At 39.1% G+C, this 21,612-nt stretch overlaps 1 protein-coding gene across 21 annotated transcripts in view; it reads right to left on the reverse strand.

Annotated features, from left to right (window-relative positions):
* macf1a (microtubule actin crosslinking factor 1a) overlaps positions 1 to 21,612 on the reverse strand; it is a 590,515-nt gene that overhangs the window by 13,847 nt on the left and 555,056 nt on the right. For 16 of the 21 annotated variants that reach the window (XM_072247356.1, XM_072247358.1, XM_072247361.1 and 13 more), the window contains 5 exons: positions 18,334 to 18,496; positions 17,501 to 17,655; positions 16,883 to 16,957; positions 11,755 to 11,772; positions 8,051 to 8,168 (listed from right to left, as the gene is read on the reverse strand). In XM_072247356.1, the coding sequence (XP_072103457.1) occupies positions 8,051 to 8,168; positions 11,755 to 11,772; positions 16,883 to 16,957; positions 17,501 to 17,655; positions 18,334 to 18,496 (529 nt within the window). The remainder of the gene's footprint in view (positions 1 to 8,050; positions 8,169 to 11,754; positions 11,773 to 16,882; positions 16,958 to 17,500; positions 17,656 to 18,333; positions 18,497 to 21,612) is intronic. The other 5 variants (XM_072247359.1, XM_072247350.1, XM_072247368.1 and 2 more) reach the window with 1 other exon arrangement.

Below are 21,612 nucleotides of genomic sequence, written 5' to 3' on the forward strand. Positions count from 1 at the left end.
CTAATTTGTAATTGAATGCTGAAGGCACTCTTAGGGTACAAACTGAGTCAATTGCATATATCTTCACCAGGGGAAGTGGCGCTTCCAAATTAAAAGTAGAACAGACAGTTGAGACACTAAGTATGTTAAAGTTTGATTGCACTAAGGTATTAGAAAAGTTGTCTGAACTTCAAGATGATATATTAATCTCCAGACCTCTTTGGTATGAGGATGGTACCAGTGGAGTGGAGATTGGCAAATGTTACAACTCACATTGAAAACTCAGGTTCTCAGAATTATATTTATTTGTAGTTTTCTTCTTTTACACATTAATGTTTGTCAGTCTTTATGCATTTTATTAGTAGGATTCTATTGTATTTCTTTATTCTCTCTAAATGCCTGCAAGAAAATTAATCTCAAGGTAGTTTATGGAAAACACATACGCACTTTGATAATAAATTTACTCCGAACTTTGAATGCTAAGACAAGCTCAGTAACTACAGGTCGACTAGTTTAGCCCTAGTGGTGGGAAAATATTAAAAAACATTAACTCGGGAAGGGATTAAGAGCTACTTTGATGAAAAATAGAGACGATTTCATTCAAGACAGCATTGATTCGCTGAGAGCAAGTGATGTTTAATCAATTTGATAGAATTTTTTTTTGATGAGGTAATGGATAGACTTGATGAGGGTATTGCAGTTGTTATGATATACACTGACTTTGGATGCAGGCTTATCAGCAAAGTTGAAGACTATGCATTAAAATAAATTAAATATATGATATGATTTAGACTAAGTAACAGACAACAGAGCATCATGGTAAACACTTATGTTTTTTGGGTTGAAGCTAGTCAAACAGTGGTGTTTCTCCAGGGATTGATCATATTTATTGTGATACAGTGAAGAACAGGTTCTTCCAGCCCTTCGAGCCAGGCTGCCCAGCAACCCCCGATTTAACCCTAGCCTAATTTATAATTTACCTCCAGACTGGTACGTCTTTGGACTGTGGGACCCAGAGAACACACGGACAGCAGTGGGAATTGAACCTGGATCACTGGTACTGTAAAGTGTTGTGCTAACCACTACACTACCGTGCTGCCTTATAGACATTGACTTCTTTCTAGCTATATCAGAAATCTCGACTTGAAGTGCAAGCCAAAGTGACTAAGATTGTAGACAGCACAAAACCTGGCAGTAGTGTGAGCTGTGAAGAGGACATTGACAGACTACAGTTCAATATAAACAAGCTGTTAGAATGGACAGATGCCAAAATGCAGAAACTCCAATTTCTTCACATTAAACTTCACTTGAAGAAGTCCATTCTAAAGAGGAGTGTAGAAACTGATGGCCCCTTGGATAAATGTACACAAATGGCAGGATAGGTGGAAAAGTTGTTAAATGGGGCATGCACAATTCTAGGCTTTATCAAATGGCATAGAGTATAAAAGCAGGGAAGTTAATCCGAATCTTTATAAAACATTAAAGGAAAGTTGCGAGGGCATAAGAAATGGTCAAAGAGATTACAGGGTGGGATTGGAGTACTTCTGCATGCCTTCTCTATAGTGCATTCAACTCTCCCCTCCCATCCTTGTCCCGACCGCTACAACCACTGACATAACCAGGGCGATTGATATACTGTTTCAATCATGGACAGTGTAGTTATTAGATTATTTGATTTAATATGTTTAATTTCACTAATCCTCTGTACATTGTATCTTATATTTTTTCTTTTAAATCTAAACTTCTGGAAAATATTTTGTTTTGCACCACTTTTAAAAGATCCATTTCCCCGATGTTTAAAAAGTTACACCAGTGAAACAAATTAGATTGAACATTAAAAATTATGTAAGTAAAATAATCTAACCAGACGGGTTGAAGAAATGCATCTTCAGACCAATCTTTGTGATAAATTTTGCAAAATAACACAGCTATAATGAAATAAAATCTAATAGTCACATTCAACTCAAGTGTAGAATTGCATGATAAAAGTTAGGACTACTTTTGTGAAGGAGAATCTAGGTAGTGAAAGTGGTGAACAGTTTACATGCAAGTTAGAAATCAGTGCAATTGCCTCAGCACACAGTACAGCCTGGCTTTTCAAAACTAACTTGTGTTGTTTAAAGATACTCCATTTTTTATACTTGAGCATTGCAACAAATAGCACGTTCATGGTTATTAATTGTCTTTTGATTTTGAAACTTCATTCCTTGTAATAGAAAGGACAGAAATATTGAAGTAAGATGAATATTTTGATATTTAATTGGGATTTCCATTTTAAAGGAGAAAGGAAAACTATCAGATCATAATAAATGCCAATAATCTAAACAGTCTTTGTTTTGATAGCTTTGACCTTGCTTTACTAGTTAAGTATCTGAGGATACTATTCTGACCACAGAACATGGAACAGTAGAGCACTTTACAAGCTCTTCAGCCCACGATCTTGTGCTAACCTTTTAACCTACTATAAAATCAATCTAATTCTTCCCTCCCACATAGCCTCCCCATTTTTCTTTCATCCATGTGCCTATCCAAGAGTCTCTAAACTATCCTAAATTAATCTGCCCTCTACTGCCACTCCTGGCAGTCTGTTCCAAGCACTAACCATTCTCTGTGTTAAAAAACCTAACTCTGACACCCTCCCCCCCCCCCCCAATAGTTTCTTCCAAACATGTTAAAGCTATGCTTCATATTAACCCCTGCCACCCTGGGAAAAGGTGCTGGCAGTCCACTCTAATTATGCTTCTTGTCACCTTATACACCTCTATTAGTCTACCTCTAATCCTCCTTTGTTCCAAAGACAAAAGTCCTAGCTCGCTCAGCCTTTCCATATCAGGCATAATCTCTAATCTAGGTAGTATCCTGGTAGATCTCCTCTGCACACTCTGTAAAGCAGGGGTTCCCAACCCGGGGTCCCCAGGCACCTCAGTTAATGGTAGGGGTCCAAGATTCCTTCAGGTTGTTGTAGCCAGGGGTGGAGACAAGCTCCCACTATCTATTAAATGCTCCCAATGGTCTTCGCCTTAAATAGCCTCTGACAATTAAGTCCAGCTCCTGGCCTTCACATGTGCAGCAGAACTTGCTACATCGGCAATAGCTTGCTCTCTGTAGTGTACTGCCCAGGCTTGCCTATCTAGCTAGGAGTCAATGCTGACCAACGGAGGCCTCAGCCTTGGCATAAAAAAGGTTGGGGACCCCTGCTCTAAAGCTTCTACACCATTCCTATAATGAGGCAGCTAGAACTGAACACAATATTCAAGTGTGGTCTAACCAGAGTTTTATAGAGCTGCAACGTTGCCTTGCAGCTTTCAACTCCATCTCAGACTATTGAAGACCAAAGGTACTTTGGGAATGGAGGAAACATACAAGTCGATGGCACATACTAGTCAATTAAATACAAAATCACATTCCATCAAATGCTCCACCGTCTGAATATCTTGATAGATCAACTTTCTCATCTAGACACTCAACCTTTGCTGGAACTTTTATAATGATCGATTGAACGTATGGTGTTCCTAGGAACTTGTTGCATAGTCTTGGCCCAAAATATTGCTAATATCTTCAACTTTCAAGTTATGTCACTTACAATTTGAAACATGAATTATAATGTAGATTTTAATTGGATCAGTTTTGTTTTTTTTCTGTCTGTTCTAAAACAAAATCTGAATTTAAAAATAGAGAATTAGTTCCTAAATATCAGATTGAAACTATGGAAAATTGACTAAGGAGTCAAAGGAAGAAAACAAAGGATTGTATCCTAATAGCCTGGCTGTAATACTGTGCGCAGAGAATAGCCTGTCAACCTTGCTAATGTAACAAGGTCAAATCATTCATGGCGAGGAGCAGGAATGAGGGAAAAAAAAAGAAAGAAAGATCTGGACAGAGAAGAATTGCCAACCTATCGGAGAATGACTGGAAATTGAAGAATTTGACTCCGATCGTAACAGTTTATTCCCCTGATGATGAACTAGAAAAAAAAATTACACAAAATCTGAAACTCAACAAGACAGACTGGAAAAGAACAACAGAGTTGTTTACTTAGTGGGCATGCACATGACAATACTTTGACCATTTTCCTTCAATGCATGCCCTTGTTGCCCAATGCTAAAATAAATCAGAACCTGAGAAAAACGACCTAACAATTATATTCAGCCATGGATCAGAAGGATATGGTCTCAAACTTCAGTTCACATTTGAAACCTTGATCTCTATCATTCTACTATTGAGAAACATAATACAAGATTTGACGACCCTGAAGAATTTTGTATTGTTGGTTATAGAGCAGTGCTTGTGGAAACTTAGAAACAACTCCCAGTCATTTAATAATCAAACTGTTGATTAATGAGTAACTATTTGAATTTAATTTTTGTTTTGTGTATCAATTCTTTTAAGTACTCATATAATTGAAGTTCACTTCTCTGTTTAGTTTAACAATGTCATTCAATTCACAATCCAGGTGTCACGTTTCAAATTCAAGGTTAATTTAAAGTCAACCCCAACAAGTTCATCAATGTGGGCAGGCCTGTGTCTTTTTTTTAGTTTTTTTCCCCCATGATAACTATGATATTGGAGGAGTCAATTTCGCTTCACCAATGGGAACCTTGAAGTTTATTCAATCATCAGGTTACATACAATGTTAGACTTGATTGTTCAACTTTTATTCAAATGTTAAACGCAAGAGTTTCCGCAGATGCTGGAAATCCAGAGCAACACACACACACACACACAAATGCTGGAGGAACTCAGCAGGTTAGGCAGCATCTATAGAGAGTTATAAACAGTTGTCATTTCTGGCTGATCAAATTTTAATCAAATTTAGACCCTGAAAATATTTTTAAGATGAATTTGCTCACCTCCAGAATTTTTATTATCATCATCGAGATACAATGCAGAATATGTCCTTCCAGCCCTTTGAGCTGTGCTGCTCAGCAATCCCCCAATTTAATCTTAGCCAAATCACAGGACAATTTACAATGACCAATTACCCTACATTAGGTTCTTTGGACTGTGGGAGGAAACTCATACAGTTACAGGGAGAACGTATGAACTCCTTATAGGCAGCGGCGGGAATTGAACCTGGGTCGCCTGCAATGTAAAGCATCGTCCTAACCACTTTGCTACCATGATGCCCATTTTGTATTACAGCTAATTAGACTTGATAATACTGTTTTATGACCACTTCAAATTCTTTAACAGTAAGAGGTAGAAGCATCTATAATTGCCTGTCCTAATTTCTCAATTAAAGAGGGCAGATTACAGCAATTTAGTCAAATGAGATTACAAAGATACTTTCTTTAATATAAAAAAAAGACTGCTAATCAATAGTGAGTATGATAGACACCAAAGGTCAATTCTGCGACCAATTTCCTGATTAAAAGTTTACAGAAAAGGTCTTTGAAAGGTTTCTTTTAATTAAGGTTGGACATCTAATGACCTTTACCATACCTTTAATTCAGTGGTTCCCAACCTTTTCTATGCCATGGACCCCTACCATTAACCAAGGGGTTTGTGGATCCCAGGCTGGGAACCCCTGCTTTAGTGTCTTGTAACCATGCGCTGAATATGTGCAAGAGCGTCAAGTAGAAAATTATCTTCAGTCAGAGAAATAAACAGATAAGAGTCTTAGCAAGGCAACTAAAAGGAGTTTGAACACTGTTAGAGAGTTAGAAAACAGAAGCTTAGTGTTGATAGTTATGAACCATTTCATCTCTCGTTTCAAAGTGAAGGCACTGATTTTATTCTTTTGTTACCCTGGCTTATACTTGAATGCATGTGACAGTGGCCACACCCCGGTGCTCCGCTTCAACAGGCAGACTAAACCAGGTGAGGGCAGGCAGCGGCCTCATCCTCCTGCCTGTCCGAGCATGTGAAGTTAGCTCTGGCGGACTGGGGGGATTCAGTCCGTGGAGTGAGATCCAACAGCCAGGAAGCTTGTACTACAACACTCCGTGGAGAGCGAACGGCTTGACAAGGCACAGAAGACGTCACGGTCATCCACTGCAGCCAAGGGAGACCCAGTTTGTGACACTTGTTCGTACCACTGGACCTGGAATTCTGAGGTTGAGAAAGTGCCACTGCCCCAGAGCATGGCTTTTCCACTGTAAAAACTCTCCCACACAGGTTCTATCATTGTCACAGTGCACAGCCACCACTACAGCACACAGCTGTTTAATTCATGCCCACTTTGCTGTGGCAATGCGAACAAACCCTTGTGTCTTGCTCTCCACCTACCCTTCACACAATTGTTTTCTTCCAGTTTCTTCTTAATCCACTTCTTTTTTTTAAAGGATAAAACTTTCTCTGTTTAATACTTAGCCCACTACAACTCACAATATAACTTTTTTCTCACTCTTTTGTGACACCTGATTTCCAAAACAGAAAACAACCCTTCTCTATCACTGTATTTGAAAACTTCATATATTTAAAGCCTCTAACCCATTTCTTTCCAGCTATAGTGAATTATTGCTTTATCTTGTTTCCAATGCTCCTTCTATGGTGTGTACGCGATCACATCTTTTGCTACTAGCACACAAAGGAATTTAAACTGCGCACAAAAGGTTGTCACCCTCTACCTCATGAGCATGTTAAATATTTTTAAATATACTTTAATAACATGAAAAGATGAATATTATTACATGCTGCTGCATAATACTTGAGAAATAAGACTAATTGATGTGCATTATTTTATTTCTTTTAAACAATGAACAACAAACTGGACTTGGTAGTTTATTATCCTTAAAATAGCCTCAGGCTTCCTTCCATTTAAAAATTCAGTGAGTACGTGTTGTTGTCGTCACTGGTCACAAAAAATTGCACAGCACAAGGTTTTTGTGGACACCGGTCATTACAAATTAGAGGGAACATTGCTCAACACAAAATGCTGGAGGAACTCAGCATCCACAGAGGGAAATGAACAGCTGACGTTTCAGCTGAGACCCTTCATCAGCAGTGGTAAGGAAGGCGGCAGAAACCAGAATAAAAAGGGAGGGGGAAGGGGAGCAGCTCAAGCTGGCAGGAAATAGATGAGTCCAGGTGAAGGGAAAGGTAGGTGGTAGGGGGAGCGGAGATGAAGGGGAATGATATAGGAAGCTTGTGGTGGTAGGTGGAAGAGACAAAGGGCTGAAGAAGAAGGAATCTGATAGGAGAGGCCGGCAGATCATCGAATAAAGGGAAGGAGGTGGGGAACATTGTGAAGATGTGGGAAGGGAAGAGAAGGGGTGAGAGGGCCACCAGAATGAGGGAAAACAAAGGTGGGGAAACAAGGAAAACAGAAAGGAAAGGTTACTAAAAGTTAGAGTCAGGTTGGAGATTACCAATGCTCCCAGTGTGACTCCTCTATACCGGTGAGATCTGACACGGATTGGGGTCTAATACGAGGACATCAATGTCAATTTCTAAAACCTTTGGTAAGCATTCCCCTGTTTACCCCCTCCACCCCACAACTTTCCCCCGTCTTTCTGATGGCTCTCTTAGCCCTTTTCTTCCCTTCCCATGCCCTCACAAGCTGCCCATCACCTGCCTCTGGTTCCCACCTCCATCCCTTCATTCCATGGTCTATCCTCTCCTATCAGGTTCTTTCTTCTTCAGCCCTTTACCTCTTTCACCTACTACCTCCTAGCATCTCACATCACTCACTTTCATCCCCTCCCCTCACCTTGACATCTCCTTCCTGCCAGCTTGTGCTCCTCCCGTACAATAAATGTCAATATTGCATAGTTTCTAATTTAACTTGTACACAATTACAAGAAAGTTCTTAAGTCAGTATAAATACATTTCTTGAAGCCAATATTACATACTGCACTAAAAGAAAGAGAACTTGGGTGAAATCCTCAAGATAATTCTCATTACAACTCGCTAGACTCTAGCAACAATAATCATATTGTAAATTTTCACAAATTGTAGGTTATATTTTTCCAACCTAACAAGAATGCAAGGATTAACAAATAATTTAGTACAGTAATGTTCCATTTGCCTTAGAAGTAGCAACACTACCAAATAAACTTAAAATAGTTCAAATAATTCCTCATGGTAGGGTGGGAAAAGATTAGGGGCCTCTGCTGCCATTCAGCCTTACCTCTGCAGGGATCGTTTTTCACTAAGAACTCATCCAATGCCATCCAACCTCCTCCAACACGGACCATTACAGTGCTTCGCAGAATACGCACAAGGCGCAATTGCTGGGAATCCCCAAACTGTGGGAACCAAAAACATGAAGTTTAATTCCGAAGATCAGCAATTACCACTTCCCAGTTTTCCACGGGCCAAGTGCAGCAAATCCAACCTACTTTTTCTTAAAAAGGCAAGTGTGTCGACTACTGCCAAGGCTTTGCCAATGCCATTCAAACTAGCAATTTGATAGGTTTACAGTGACCAGAGGCAATCTCTGATTTCCATTCAATTAATGTACTCTTGTCAGAGCTAAATTTAGAAAGCCAGTGTGGTTTTAAGATAAAGGCAGTACAACAAGATGACCACTGGAGCTTCTAAATACAAGTAGGGTGTGGGAATCCTTTTTTTTATAATTTGCTATAGCTAATTTCCTCATGTCAGCAATGTAGAACCAATACTTGAAAAGATCTGAGCCCTTTCCAGTGACATTGCCAATAAAAAGGACAAGTAACGTGTTTAGATATTTAAAAAATCACGATCATTAACATGACCTGTCAAAGCATCAGAAAGGTAAGTCTAGAAGCTCCAGGTGAGTTGTTGCGCTCTGTGTTTAGCCAAAAAAGGGAGAAATTCTTCCAATTTGAAAATCGCCTAATTGGCCAGTGGAAAACTATTGCCTTGGGTGATTTTTTAAAAACCAGAATTGAATTAGAAAGTCCATTACACCACATCCAAGGTTATTCCAAGTGAGTAGTAATGACTTAAACCAGCAATTGCTGCCGTATTGAAAGCTGTTTTCTTTTCATAGTTTAACCAAATATTATGCTTCATAATATTTAATATATGAAAAAACATACATAATTCACATGCCTAGATTCAGAAACATTAAGTTTGAAGAAGCTTCACTTTACAGTGATCTTTGAATGGAAATTTTCTCCATTCAATTCACAAAGATGGCATTTCTATGCCGTGTAATTACACAATGCTGGTTTAACTCATTTATCAGCCACTTCACTTCATGCAAGAGGTTGTGTGATAGATTTTACAAGTTGTCACCCAATGTGTCATGCATATTTATCATTATAAAGACTTGAACATTTTTTTAAAAATGTGATTTTTACTAACTGCTGCTCAAAGCTAAATTCAAATCACAATGAATTTGTGGTCGTGGAAAAGGTCAACTAACAGATTTTATTACATGGGTACAAATGGCACCTGCATTGCCTTATGTGACTGTTTCTGAGCTACCAAACAAAATTATTTCACAGTCTGTATGCAACAAGGGGAGTGGGTAATTGTGAATATCGCCACACGAACCTTTCTGTGGCAAGTTTACCCCATGATTTGCAGTAACTTATTTACAAATACTGTTGTGTCTGTCAAACATGCTGAATCGTGTGTCATTTTGATTTGCAAGTTTGTATTAGTACCACTGGTGATGATACTGCTTTTCCTTCACGCATCAAAGGACCTTGCCCATGGCGTTCCTTGGACGTACAAACTCAAAAGTTTAGAATCCTAGCTGCCCAGGACATTGTTGTATGAAGAAGGGTCATTGACAAATTTTAAAAAATTAAGTATTTTGGTCAATAAATAAAAGGACAACTAAATAACGAACGATAGCTGCAGGAGTTCTCAATAGCCATTTGATAACAAGCCCATATAATAACATATAAAGATAATGGAGGATAATTAATTTCTGTACACAGCTCCTCTCATTATTAACGTAAAAGAAACAGACTTACTCCTATAAGGGCTATTGTACCGGAACCCTTTAAAAGAATTAAAGCATTCAAATAGTGATTTGTTTTTCAAGAAGTGTTGGCCGAAATATTCATAAAGAATGGGAAAAGCGCCTTTGATTTCCTTTTCTGTACAGATGTCAATTAAAATCATTTCGCACAGTGTGGAACTCACAGCAGTCACGTGATGTGTCGAGGTAGAATGATTCTAATAACAGTGAGCTATTTTCTATAGACATTCTAAAGTAGGGAAACGTTATTTTGCTCCCTGGTATTGCTTGGAAACAGCATGCTTTGTATTGTCCAAAGTAACAATCAGCACAAACTATTAATCATTAGATCCAAGACTATATTGCAGAATGTGGAGAGAGGAGGGGATAAACTTAGTTGCCTAATAACCTTGATTTTGAGACTGCGTTTCTATGCATGCATAACAAAACAAGGCTTGCAAATTCATAATTAGTGTGGGTAAGAAATCTTTTTTTATATACTGAAGATATGCCACCAGAATTATCCAACGTCATGCTGCTAACGTACTCTTTTTTCAATCCATAGATGATGAATCGTATACACGATTTACATAGTGTGTATCTCAATAGGGAGTTTTCTAATTTTAGCTAAATAGAACGTGATGACATTTCTTGCTCGTTCCATATTAGTGAATAAATCTGGTAGCAAGCTCTTTCCTTTTTTAAAAAACTAGTGAGGTGCAAAATATCACACAGTGTTCCAAAACAATTTATAACCTTTATACAACCCTACAAGCAAACTTGTGTCTCATTATGGTCTTATTAGCATCTTGAGGAGTGCATGTAGATATATACAAATTTTGAAGAGACTTTTGTCATAATAAGCTTCAAAAATCAGTATCTTAAAACACTTCAACTAATGATGTGCACTTCAAATTAAAATTTCTGAACAGTTTACTTCAACATGCATAACTTTTTACTTGAGTTGATACACTTGTGTATGCAGCTGTGAACTGTACATGTCTGAAAGGGATAGCTTTTCAAAGCTCGATCTAACACTGTGTGATATAGTTTATCTCACATACGTGAAGATCCAGTATATTGAATCAGAAGGATTCTGTAAAATTACTCTAATTTCACATAAAATGCTGGAGGAACTCAGCAGGTCAGGAATGAAGAAGGGTCTCGGCCCAAAAGGTTGACTGTTTATTCTCTTCCATAGATGCTGCCTTACTTGCTGATTGCTGAGTTCCTCCAGAATTTTTTGTGTGTGGTGCTTTGGATTTCCACCATCTGTTGACTTTCTTGTGTTTAAAATCAACCTAGTAATCTTAATTCACCTCCTGATTCATCAACGATCAAAACTTCACGCATACAGAGTAAACTGAATTTGTGTGTCAGCATTTTCACCATGAGATCAACCACCGTTCAGTTATACAGGGGATCTCCAGTAGAATAAAACTAAGAGCATCTGAAAATTCCTTCAACGGTCAAAATGTTCTTTACCAATTTTATTGTTCCTTACTGATGTTATAAATGTTTCACGTGAAGGACTCAAATTTTATTCCTTTAGGCACTAATTAGGAGTGGGATAAAATATTAGCCAATATTTTGACATAGAAGGAATCTGAAATGATCTAAAGCTGTATTGGAACACCTGCTGCAGTATTTTGTTTGGATGTTGAGTGCCTTAGGATATAGTTCAGTATTGTGATCAGTAAACAAATTCCTAGCACAAAGAAAATTATTTACTGACAACGTTTGCATGTTTAATATTGACTTCCCTAATCATTATTTCATAAGTAATCAAAGTTTTATTTTACACTCTGTCAAAATAGGATTGGAAAGGTTGACAGAATTTTTCTAGGTGCTCTGGGAAACAGGAAGACTATTTACATGCAGATCAAAGTGCAGATTCACACCACAAATATATAATTAGCACACTGAGTACACGATACCTGATTTCCAAGGAAGAACTATTTGCAGCAAGAGAATATGAAGAAAATGAAAAAAAATATATTTTAGACACACTAATAAGCACATTCAAAAGTAGGATTCTAACATAGTGACATAACATACACCACTGAATTTATCAGGCTAATGGTTATACAAATTATGATATCCATGCTTCTTTCTCAACTTAACTTTGAACACTTAATTTAACCAAACTAATCTGCTGTCACCAGAATGACTTGGTTGTATATTTCACAAAGGAATCACTTCAATCTATCTACATTGAGCAACATTCAATGTGAAGCAGTTTCAAAATAAACTTGCTTTGTTCTAAAGTAAGTTCTGCTTTTCTGCCCACATGCTGACCTCAATTAAGAATCTCATATTTCTTCTAATTTTTTTTTTCCCTTCTTTACAGGAACTTAGACTATGTTGAAATCTCAAACATGCTGCTTAAAAAATAGATATTTTCAGGACGATCAATCTGAGAAATATTAATTGTTTCTACAAGGAAGAATTTTGTAGCCAGCTCCATCTCTGCAAACCTTTTAGATTGTGCGAGTGGTGTATGTGCTTTTGCAACTTTTTAAACTCTCACTGACAAGGCAAAGCTCAGTAATAGCGATCTTGTAGCCAGATAAGGGATTACAGCAGTTCATAATTATAAATTCCAAAACACTTGCATATAAAACGAATTACATACACACTGGACAACAGGTGTTGTTACTAGAGGGCGATGCAAGCAAGAAGCCAGCTGCTTGCAAGTTTGATTGCAGCATTTAAGAGAAGTTTAAATGACAACATGGAAGGGAGGAATATTGACTGGATGGACCAAAGGGCTTGTTTCTGTGCTGTGGTGTTCTATGACTGAACATTCTGGTACAATATTTAACAATGAATCACTTGGATTACAAATGCAATGATACAACAGCAAAATGAACCAGGAAAATTGAAATGTAATGGACAATATATTTGGCGTTCTCCAAAGTGGTAACCTGTGCAGTGGTTAATGGAGAACCGGTGGACGCATTATGTATAGATTGCCAGAATGCATCAGTTAACCGGCTGGATCAAAGGTTATTTCAGAAAATAAAATTCATGGTTTAGGAGATAAAATACTAGTTGGCTAACAAGGAACAGAGAAGGCATAAATGAGACTTTTACTGGATGGCATGATGTAACAAGCAGTGTGCCAAGGTAATGGGTACTTTCAACAATTGACATTAATGAATTGGGAGGAATGCGTGGTTGCTAAATTTGGCAACGATGACACAAAGATAGGTAGGGAAATTGTGAAGTGAATTGTATGTAAGGTGGCTCTGGAGGGATACAGATAGGTCAAGTGAATGAGCAAAGGTCAGGTGAGTGAAATACAACCTGGGGAAATTTTAAATTACCCACTTTGACAGGAGGGGAAAACTATTTAAACACCAATAGATTGCAGAACTCTGATACTCTGCCTTCATCGGTTTTCCTAGTTCCTCAAACAACTCAGACTTATGAGACAGGATTTCTCTGCACAAAACCACAGAGTCCTCCCAAACGCCTTCCAAGTGATCACAAATGCTGTCTCATAGAATATTTTCCCTTTTTATCCATTGATAAAAGGATCATTGGGTGTAAATTCTTTGGCTTATCCCTACTGCCCTCTCTTAATAAGGAAATAACCTCTGGTTTGCTGGTGCCCCACCCTCAGCCAATGAAGATGAAGAAAATCTCCATTAGAGGCTCAGCAATCTCCTCCCTTGCATCCCAGAGCATCCTGGGATAGATCCCATCAGGCCCTGGGAACTTATCCACCTTCCCTATTGGTTGAGGGGACAGACTCTTTTCCTCGCTACTCTCTTACGCACAATATACATACAAGATGTTTTGGGATTCTTTCAATCCTGCTTACCAAGGACATATCAGGTCCTCCTTTTGCCCTCATATTTTTTTTTCTTAAGATCTCTCCTACACTACTGAAAACATCCAAGGACTCACTTGAAACCAAATGCCCATGCCCGATGGCTTCCTTCTATGTCTGTTCAATTTCCATTGCTAAGACAAGGTTCCCTGATCTTGCCCACTTTTGCTTTGTCAGGGGCAAGCTGATGCTGAGCTCTTCCCACCTGGCCTTTAAGCACCTATTTATCAGATGCAGTGTTTCCTTCTAGCAGCTGTTCCCAGTCTACTTTTACCCTGCCGAGTTATATGGTTGAAATCAGCCTTCCTCGTTTTAACCCAAGGACCAGCCTCTTCTTTTTCCATGATTATCATTTTAAGGAGAAATAAGGATTTGTCTATCAGAAAATACATTTTCCCATCAGCACCTCTCTCAAAGAAACTACTTTTTCTCAAATTATTCCATCTTGTATTATAAATTGATGATTTCATTCAACAAAAGTTACATTTAAATTGATAGGATCTATAGGCATTTAGAGAATCATGGTCTGATCAGGGACAGTCAGTATGGCTTTGTGAAGGGCAGATCGTGTCTAACAAGCCTGATAGAGTTCTTTGAGGAGGTGACCAGGCATATAGATGAGGGTAGTGCAGTGGATGTGATCTATATGGATTTTAGTAAGGTATTTGACAAGGTTCCACACGGTAGGCTTATTCAGAAAGTTAGAAGGTATGGGATCCAGGGAAGTTTGGCCAGGTGGATTCAGAATTGGCTTGCCTGCAGAAGGCAGAGGGTGGTGGTGGAGGGAGTACATTCAGATTGGAGGATTGTGACTAGTGGTGTCCCACAAGGATCTGTTCTGGAACCTCTACTTTTCGGGATTTTTATTAACGACCTGGATGTGGGGGTAGAAGGGTGGGTTGGCAAGTTTGCAGACGACACAAAGGTTGGTGGTGTTGTAGATAGTGTAGAGGATTGTCAAAGACTGCAGAGAGACATTGATAGGATGCAGAAGTGGGCTGAGAAGTGGCAGATGGAGTTCAAACCAGAGAAGTGTGAGGTGGTACACTTTGGAAGGACAAACTCCAAGGCAGAGTACAAAGTAAATGGCAGGATACTTGGTAGTGTGGAGGAGCAGAGGGATCTCGGGGTACATGTCCACAGATCCCTGAAAGTTGCCTCACAGGTGGATAGGGTAGTTAAGAAAGCTTATGGGGTGTTAGCTTTCATAAGTCGAGGGATAGAGTTTAAGAGTCGCGATGTAATGATGCAGCCCTATAAAACTCTGGTTAGGCCACACTTGGAGTACTGTGTCCAGTTCTGGTCACCTCACTATAGGAAGGATGTGGAAGCATTGGAAAGGATACAGAGGAGATTTACCAGGGTGCTGCCTGGTTTAGAAAGTATGCATTATGATCAGAGATTAAGGGAGCTAGGGCTTTACTCTTTGGAGAGGAGGAGGATGAGAGGAGACATGATAGAGGTGTACAAGATAATAAGAGAAACAGATAGGGTGGATAGCCAGTTCCTCTTCCCCAGGGCACCACTGCTCGATACAAGAGGACATGGCTTTAAGGTAAGGGGTGGGAAGTTCAAGGGGGATATTAGAGGAAGGTTTTTTACTCAGAGACTGGTTGGTGCATGGAATGCACTGCCTGAGTCAGCGGTGGAGGCAGATACACTAGTGAAATTTAAGAGACTACTAGACAGGTATATGGAAGAATCTAAGGTGGGGGCTTATATGGGAGGCAGGGTTTGAGGGTCAGCACAACATTGTGGGCCGAAGGGCCTGTACTGTTCTATGTTCTATTTCTAAATCCTATCAGGGCGGGAGGAGGACATTTAAATTTTCCTTGCTTCACTTAATTACAGAGAGCAGCCGTCATAAGGATTTTGGATCTCCCCCTCCCACTTTCAAATCTCTTACTAGCTCTTCTTTCAGTTAGTTCTGACGAAGGGTCTCGGCCCGAAACGTCGACTGTACCCCTTCCTGGAGATTTGCTGCCTGGCCTGCTGCGTTCATCAAACAACAGGAATTCTGCAGATGCTGGAAATTCAAGCAACACACATCAAAGTTGCTGGTGAATGCAGCAGGCCAGGCAGCATCTCTAGGAAGAGGTACAGTCGACGTTTCAGGCCGAGACCCTTCGTCAGGACGTTCACCAGCAACTTTTATGTGTGTTGCTTGATCATAAGGAGTATCACCGATTTCAAAGGAGCTCAACATGTATTCGGATGTTTCAAAAGCACAACAGATTCACTGATAATGACCTTATTGACTTGGAATGCATAATTTATTACCTACAGTGTTTGTTGTTTTCTTTGAAGTATATTTCCTGTAGACAGAATACTTCAAAGAATAGGTACCATATTGCTTAGAGCATTATCTCTCTTTTTAAAACGTTTAATTGACCCACGTCTCAAACAACTGATAATGACCCTCAGTGGGCAGAATAGGTGGATTATTTTATCAGGAAAGATTAGGCAGGGATAGGATTGTATCCAGTGGAATTTGCAAGAATGAGAGGCGATTTGACTGAAATGTTTAAGATCTCAACAGGGTGGATGTGGAGAGAAGAATTCCTCTTGTGGAAAAATCTAGAACTAGGGTAACTCCTGAATTTATGCTCGCATGCTGAAAATCTGGGAGACCAAATCTGTTTCCACACTTCGCCGTTCAATTCCTCATGGAATTCAGAAGCACGGCCCAGTTGTGAAGGTGTTCTTCAGCATTATAATGGAAAAGTGTCACTCAGCTCCTCCACAAGGTCAGAGCTGACAGAGGATCCAAAATGCAACTGATTTCAAATGGGATTCTAGGCTTGCAGTTAAGGAGGCAACAAATTAATTTTGCTTTAATGTTTTATTACTTTTAACAATACTTATAAATCCATTTTTTTCCAAAAAGATTTCAAATTTAATTATCTTTAAATGTCCCAGTAATATGATGGAATCTTTGACAGATGACCTTTGGCCATCAGGACCAGTGAAGTGTAAGCACGTAGGGATTGTGGGCAGCAACTCCGGGCCTCGTGCCTGTCTCAGCTGAATCTGAACTATCAGCCCATTTAAAACATAAAGTTCTGAAATTCAGCCCATTCCATATATTATTTCCTTCAAACAGTTCCTGTTAAAGAATGCTCACACCTAATCGATCTCAACTTCGATTATTTTAATGGATATGCTTTATAAAACTTGATAAGATGTTAATGATGCATTTATTTCAAAGTTTGAAGTTATTTACTTACTCTGTACTTGTTCTCTCCAATCTGCTCCACCTGAAAACGTTTTGCACATTTGCACTGTGCCACCTGTCTAGTCACCTGGAAAGCAGAGACTTTTAAATTAGAAACCAAAAATGTTCAGATGTTATTACCTACAGACAAAAAAACTGTCTACACATTGGCAGGATGCAATAGCTCTCTGTAAGTGACCAATTTCCATAATGCAATTACATTTTTTGAAGTTAGAAGAGTAAAGCAGGGAAGAGAGTTTCAGCACACACAGGAGCTCAGGCTCAGTTACCATGGTTTCCTGTGACGGTTTGGTTTAGTTTGGCTTCTAGACACTGGTGAGAAAATAGGGTGAGGCAGGACAGATGGGTCTATGGTATTTAAGTTTGATTAAGTTGCACTGTGGTTGAATTACACAAATTTGATGGACCAGTTGATACCTTCCTGCCTTCATTTACACATAACTTCTGTTTCTTTAAAATTCCCCCAATACAAAATTAAAGAATTTCTGTCTTCTGGATAACAACTTACTTCCCTTTTCCAATCTGAAATATTTTCATTCATTTTTCTACTTAACCTAAAAGCAGGACCAGAACAACAACTACATTCAAGTAAAAATAGTGAATCCTGAACCTCATCCTCGATTTTGTCAGCATCAGTAACAGGCCGGTAGGCATCTTTATTGGGATGAAGTGCAGCCACAAATTCATAATAGTCGATGTAACCATCTCCATCTCCGTCAAAAATGTCAGCGACGGCAGTCATTTCCAGTTTACTAGTGGGGAACTCTGAAATAGAAACACAAGACCAGACAACATAAAATACCAGATTTCATGGAAGTGTGATGCTATTGCTCCAGAGACAAAGTGTGTAGAGTCAATTAGATACCGTATTTAACTTGGAGTAAGACAGAATGTTATAGTACTTACAGATATGGCCTTAAAGAAGCAAAATAAAAAAAATAACAAGTGATCTAACGCAAGCAGCGATAACCGTTACTTTTCTCAGCATCACTGATAATTCTTTAAACAAGGGATAGTCCTTCTATTTGTGGGGACTGGAGAGAGATGATCAACAGTGAACCACTGAGATGGAACTGCTGTGTGTTAGTGTGGGTGGTGGTAGGTGAGGAAAGCGATACTGCTGGGATAAAATGCCAGGGATTTCCGTTACCATCCTCTAAATGCTCAGCTGCCATCTTGAGCCACATTTAAAACAACTTTTGCGTCATCCAGAGTGAACTGCAGTTTGCTAAACCAAGTGTGCAAACGCAGCATTTCTGTTCAATCTAGGCCCTGCCTTTTTTTAAAAAAAAAGACATTATGCCCTCTTTAATATTAGCAATGAACTTTAAAATTCAATGTAAAATAATCATATATGGACCAACTAATGCACATTTAAAGGAACATTTTCGTGAATCTAAACACTTTATAATTTAATAAACTGGTGGAAAATATTCCAATTACTTGAAGAGAGGATTCCATCAATGAATTCCTGCCGTGTGATCTTTCCATCCTGATCCTTATCAATGCGCCGGAAAAAGTCCATTACTCGGGACTTCTTATGGTTCATCCATCGCATGTATTTTTTCCGCCACACATCAAAGTCAAAGTTGGCAAATTCTTTCAGCTGAAATTTAAAGAAGAGTCTTAAGTCAAGAGCTGAAAATGTAATTGACTGCCAAAGCACAACTGGGTATTACTGTTAAAAAGATTTTCTAATGATATCAGATTTAATAAAAAACAGAAAACAGAAGGTTTGAGTTATTCAGCTTTAAAACAGACGAAACACAAATGAAAAGAATCCGTGGGAATCACTAGTTTAGGCCTGATACGGGGTTTAGTTCAGCGTTTATGGGGACAAACTACATAACCACAGTGCTGGATATAAATCGAATCGATTGATACACGTTAGCTTGACTTGAGAGATACCTCGTGGGACGGGATGAGTTCTTGATATTGTTGCAGAGCCAGGTACAGTACTGTGCAAAAGTCTTAGGCAGATGTAAAAAAATTCTGTAAAGCAAAGATGCTTTCAAAGATAATGAAAGGTTTCTAAATATCAAAATAATTTTTCAATGAAGAGCAGTGAGCAGTAAAAAAAACTAAATCAAATCAATATTTGGTGTGACCATCCTTTGCCTTTAAAGCTGCATCAACTCTCCAAGGTACACGTTCGTGCAGTTTTATAAGAAAATCAGCTGGTAGGTTGTTCAAAGCATCTTGGAGAACTTGCCCCAGTTCTTCTGCAGACTTTCTTACTTCTGTCTCTCCAGGTAATCCCAGGCAGCCTTGACGATGTTGAGATCAGGGCTCTGTGGAGGCTGTACCATCTAAAACCACATAAAATCTGGGGTACCCACAGTGGTGCTAGAAAGTTTGTGAACCCTGTAGAATTTTTGTCTATTTCTGCATAAATATGACCTAAAATGTGATCAGATCTTCACTTAAGTCCTAATACTAGATAAAGAGAACCCAATGAAATAAAAACATTATACTTGTTCATTTATTTATTGAGAAAAATGACCCAATATTACATGTAACACACACAAAAAATGCTGCTGAACGCAGCAGGCCAGGCAGCATCTATAGGAAGAGGTACAGTCGACGTTTTGGGCCGAGACCCTTAGTCAGGACTAACTGAAAGAAGAGATAGTAAGAGATCTCTTCCTATAGATGCTGCCTGGCCTGTTGTGTTCACCAGCATTTTTTGTGAGTGTTGCTTGAAATTCCAGCATTTGCAGATTTCCTCATGTTTGCGTCCAATATTACATATATTTGTTGGAAAAAGCATGTGAACATCTGGGGTAATGCTTTCTACAAAAGCTATCTGGAGTCAGGTTTTCCAATCAATGAGATGAGATTGGAGGTGTGGGTTGTAGAGATGCCCTGCCTATAAAAAAAGTCACACAAAGTCAGGTTACTGACAGAATCTGCCCTGCTCAAGAAAGATCTGTTTATGTGCACCATGCCGCAGTTGAAACAACTTTCAGAGGACCTGAGAAGAATTGTAGAGATGCATGAAGCTGGAAAAGGTTATGAAAGCATTACTAAAGTCCTAACTGTTCTCAGTTCACAGAAAATGAAACTATCTACAAATGGAGGAAGTTCAGTACTATTGCTACTCTCCCTAGGAGAGATCCTGCAAAGATCACACCGAGCACAATGTGCAATGATGAAGAAGTTGAAAAAGAACCCAAGAGAAACAGCAAATGATATGCAGAAATCTCTACAACTTGCTAGTCTCTGTTCATGTGTCCAGTATAAGAAAAACACTGAACAAGAATGGTATTCATGGAAGGACACCACGGAGGAAACTACTGCTCTCCAAAAAAAACGTTGCTGCATGTTTCAAGTTTGCAAAAGACCACCTGGATACTCTACAATGCTTCTGGGACAATCGTCTGTGGACAGATGAGACAAACATTGAACTTCTTGGCAGAAATACACATTGCTATGTTTGGAAGTAAAAAGGCACTGCACACCAACACCAAAACCCCATCCCAACTGTGAAGCACGGTGGAAGGAGCATCATGGTTTGGGGCTGCTTTGTTGCCTCAGGGTCTGGACAGCTTGCAATCGTTGAGGGGATAATGAATTCAAAATTGTATCAAGACGTTTTACAGAAGAATGTCAGGGTAGCAGGGAAACTTAATAGAAGTTGCAACAAGACAATGATCCCAGAGATAAATCAACAACAGAATGGTTTGAAAAGAAGAAAATTTTGTGTTTTGAAATGGCCAAATCAAAGTCCTGACCTTAACCCTACAGAAATGTTGTGGAAGGACCTGAAGCAAACAGCTCGCGCAAGGAAGTCCACGAACATCCCAGAGCTGAAGCAGTTTTACAAGGAGAAATGCCTAAAATTCCTCCAAACTGATGTGCAGGACTGATCAACAGTTACCAGAAACGTTTTGGTTGAAGTCATTGCTGTACAAGGGGGAGGAGTGCTCACACCAGTTACTGACAGCAAAGGTTCACATACTTTTTTCAACAAATACATGTAGTATTGGATAATTTTTCTCAATAAATAAATGAACAAGTATAACGCTTTTGTGTTATTTATTTAATTGGGTTCAATTTATCTAGTTTTAGGACTTGCATGAAGATCTGATCACATTTTAAGTGATATTTATGCAGAAATAGAGAAAATTCGACAAGGTTCGTAAACGTTCCAGCATCACTAAGACTTCTACACAATACTGTAGAGCTCAACCGTGACACACAAAAGTTTGAAGTAAAGTTTATTATCTAAGTATGCATATGTTACCATTTACTACCTTTTCTTGCAGATATTTATAGGAAAATAAATACAATAGAATTCATGAAAAACTATACATAGAGACTGGCAAATAGCCAATGTGCAAAGAAGACAATTTGTGTAACTAAGAAGTACTACTGAGAACATTATTGCAAAGATTCTTTGAAAGTGAGTCCACAGGTTGTGGAATCAGTTCGGAATTGTAGTGAGTGAAGTTACCCATGGTTGTGAGGTAATACTGTTCCTGAACCTCGTGGTGTGGGACCCAAGGCTTCTGTACCCTTCTACCTGCTAACAGTGACGAGAAGAAAGCATGGATTGGACAGTCGGGGTCTTTGATGTTGGATGCTGCTTTCCTGTGGCAGTGCTCCGTGTAAATATGCTCAATTGCCCGTGAGGTACCGGGCTGTACCCTCCACAGTGCGTAGGAGCTGCAACCCCCAGAACAGTGGGGAGTTATCTGGGAGTGAAGGAAGACTATTACT

This window comes from Mobula birostris, chromosome 30 (genome assembly GCF_030028105.1).
Source record: "Mobula birostris isolate sMobBir1 chromosome 30, sMobBir1.hap1, whole genome shotgun sequence".
NCBI classification, from domain to species: Eukaryota; Metazoa; Chordata; class Chondrichthyes; order Myliobatiformes; family Myliobatidae; genus Mobula; species Mobula birostris.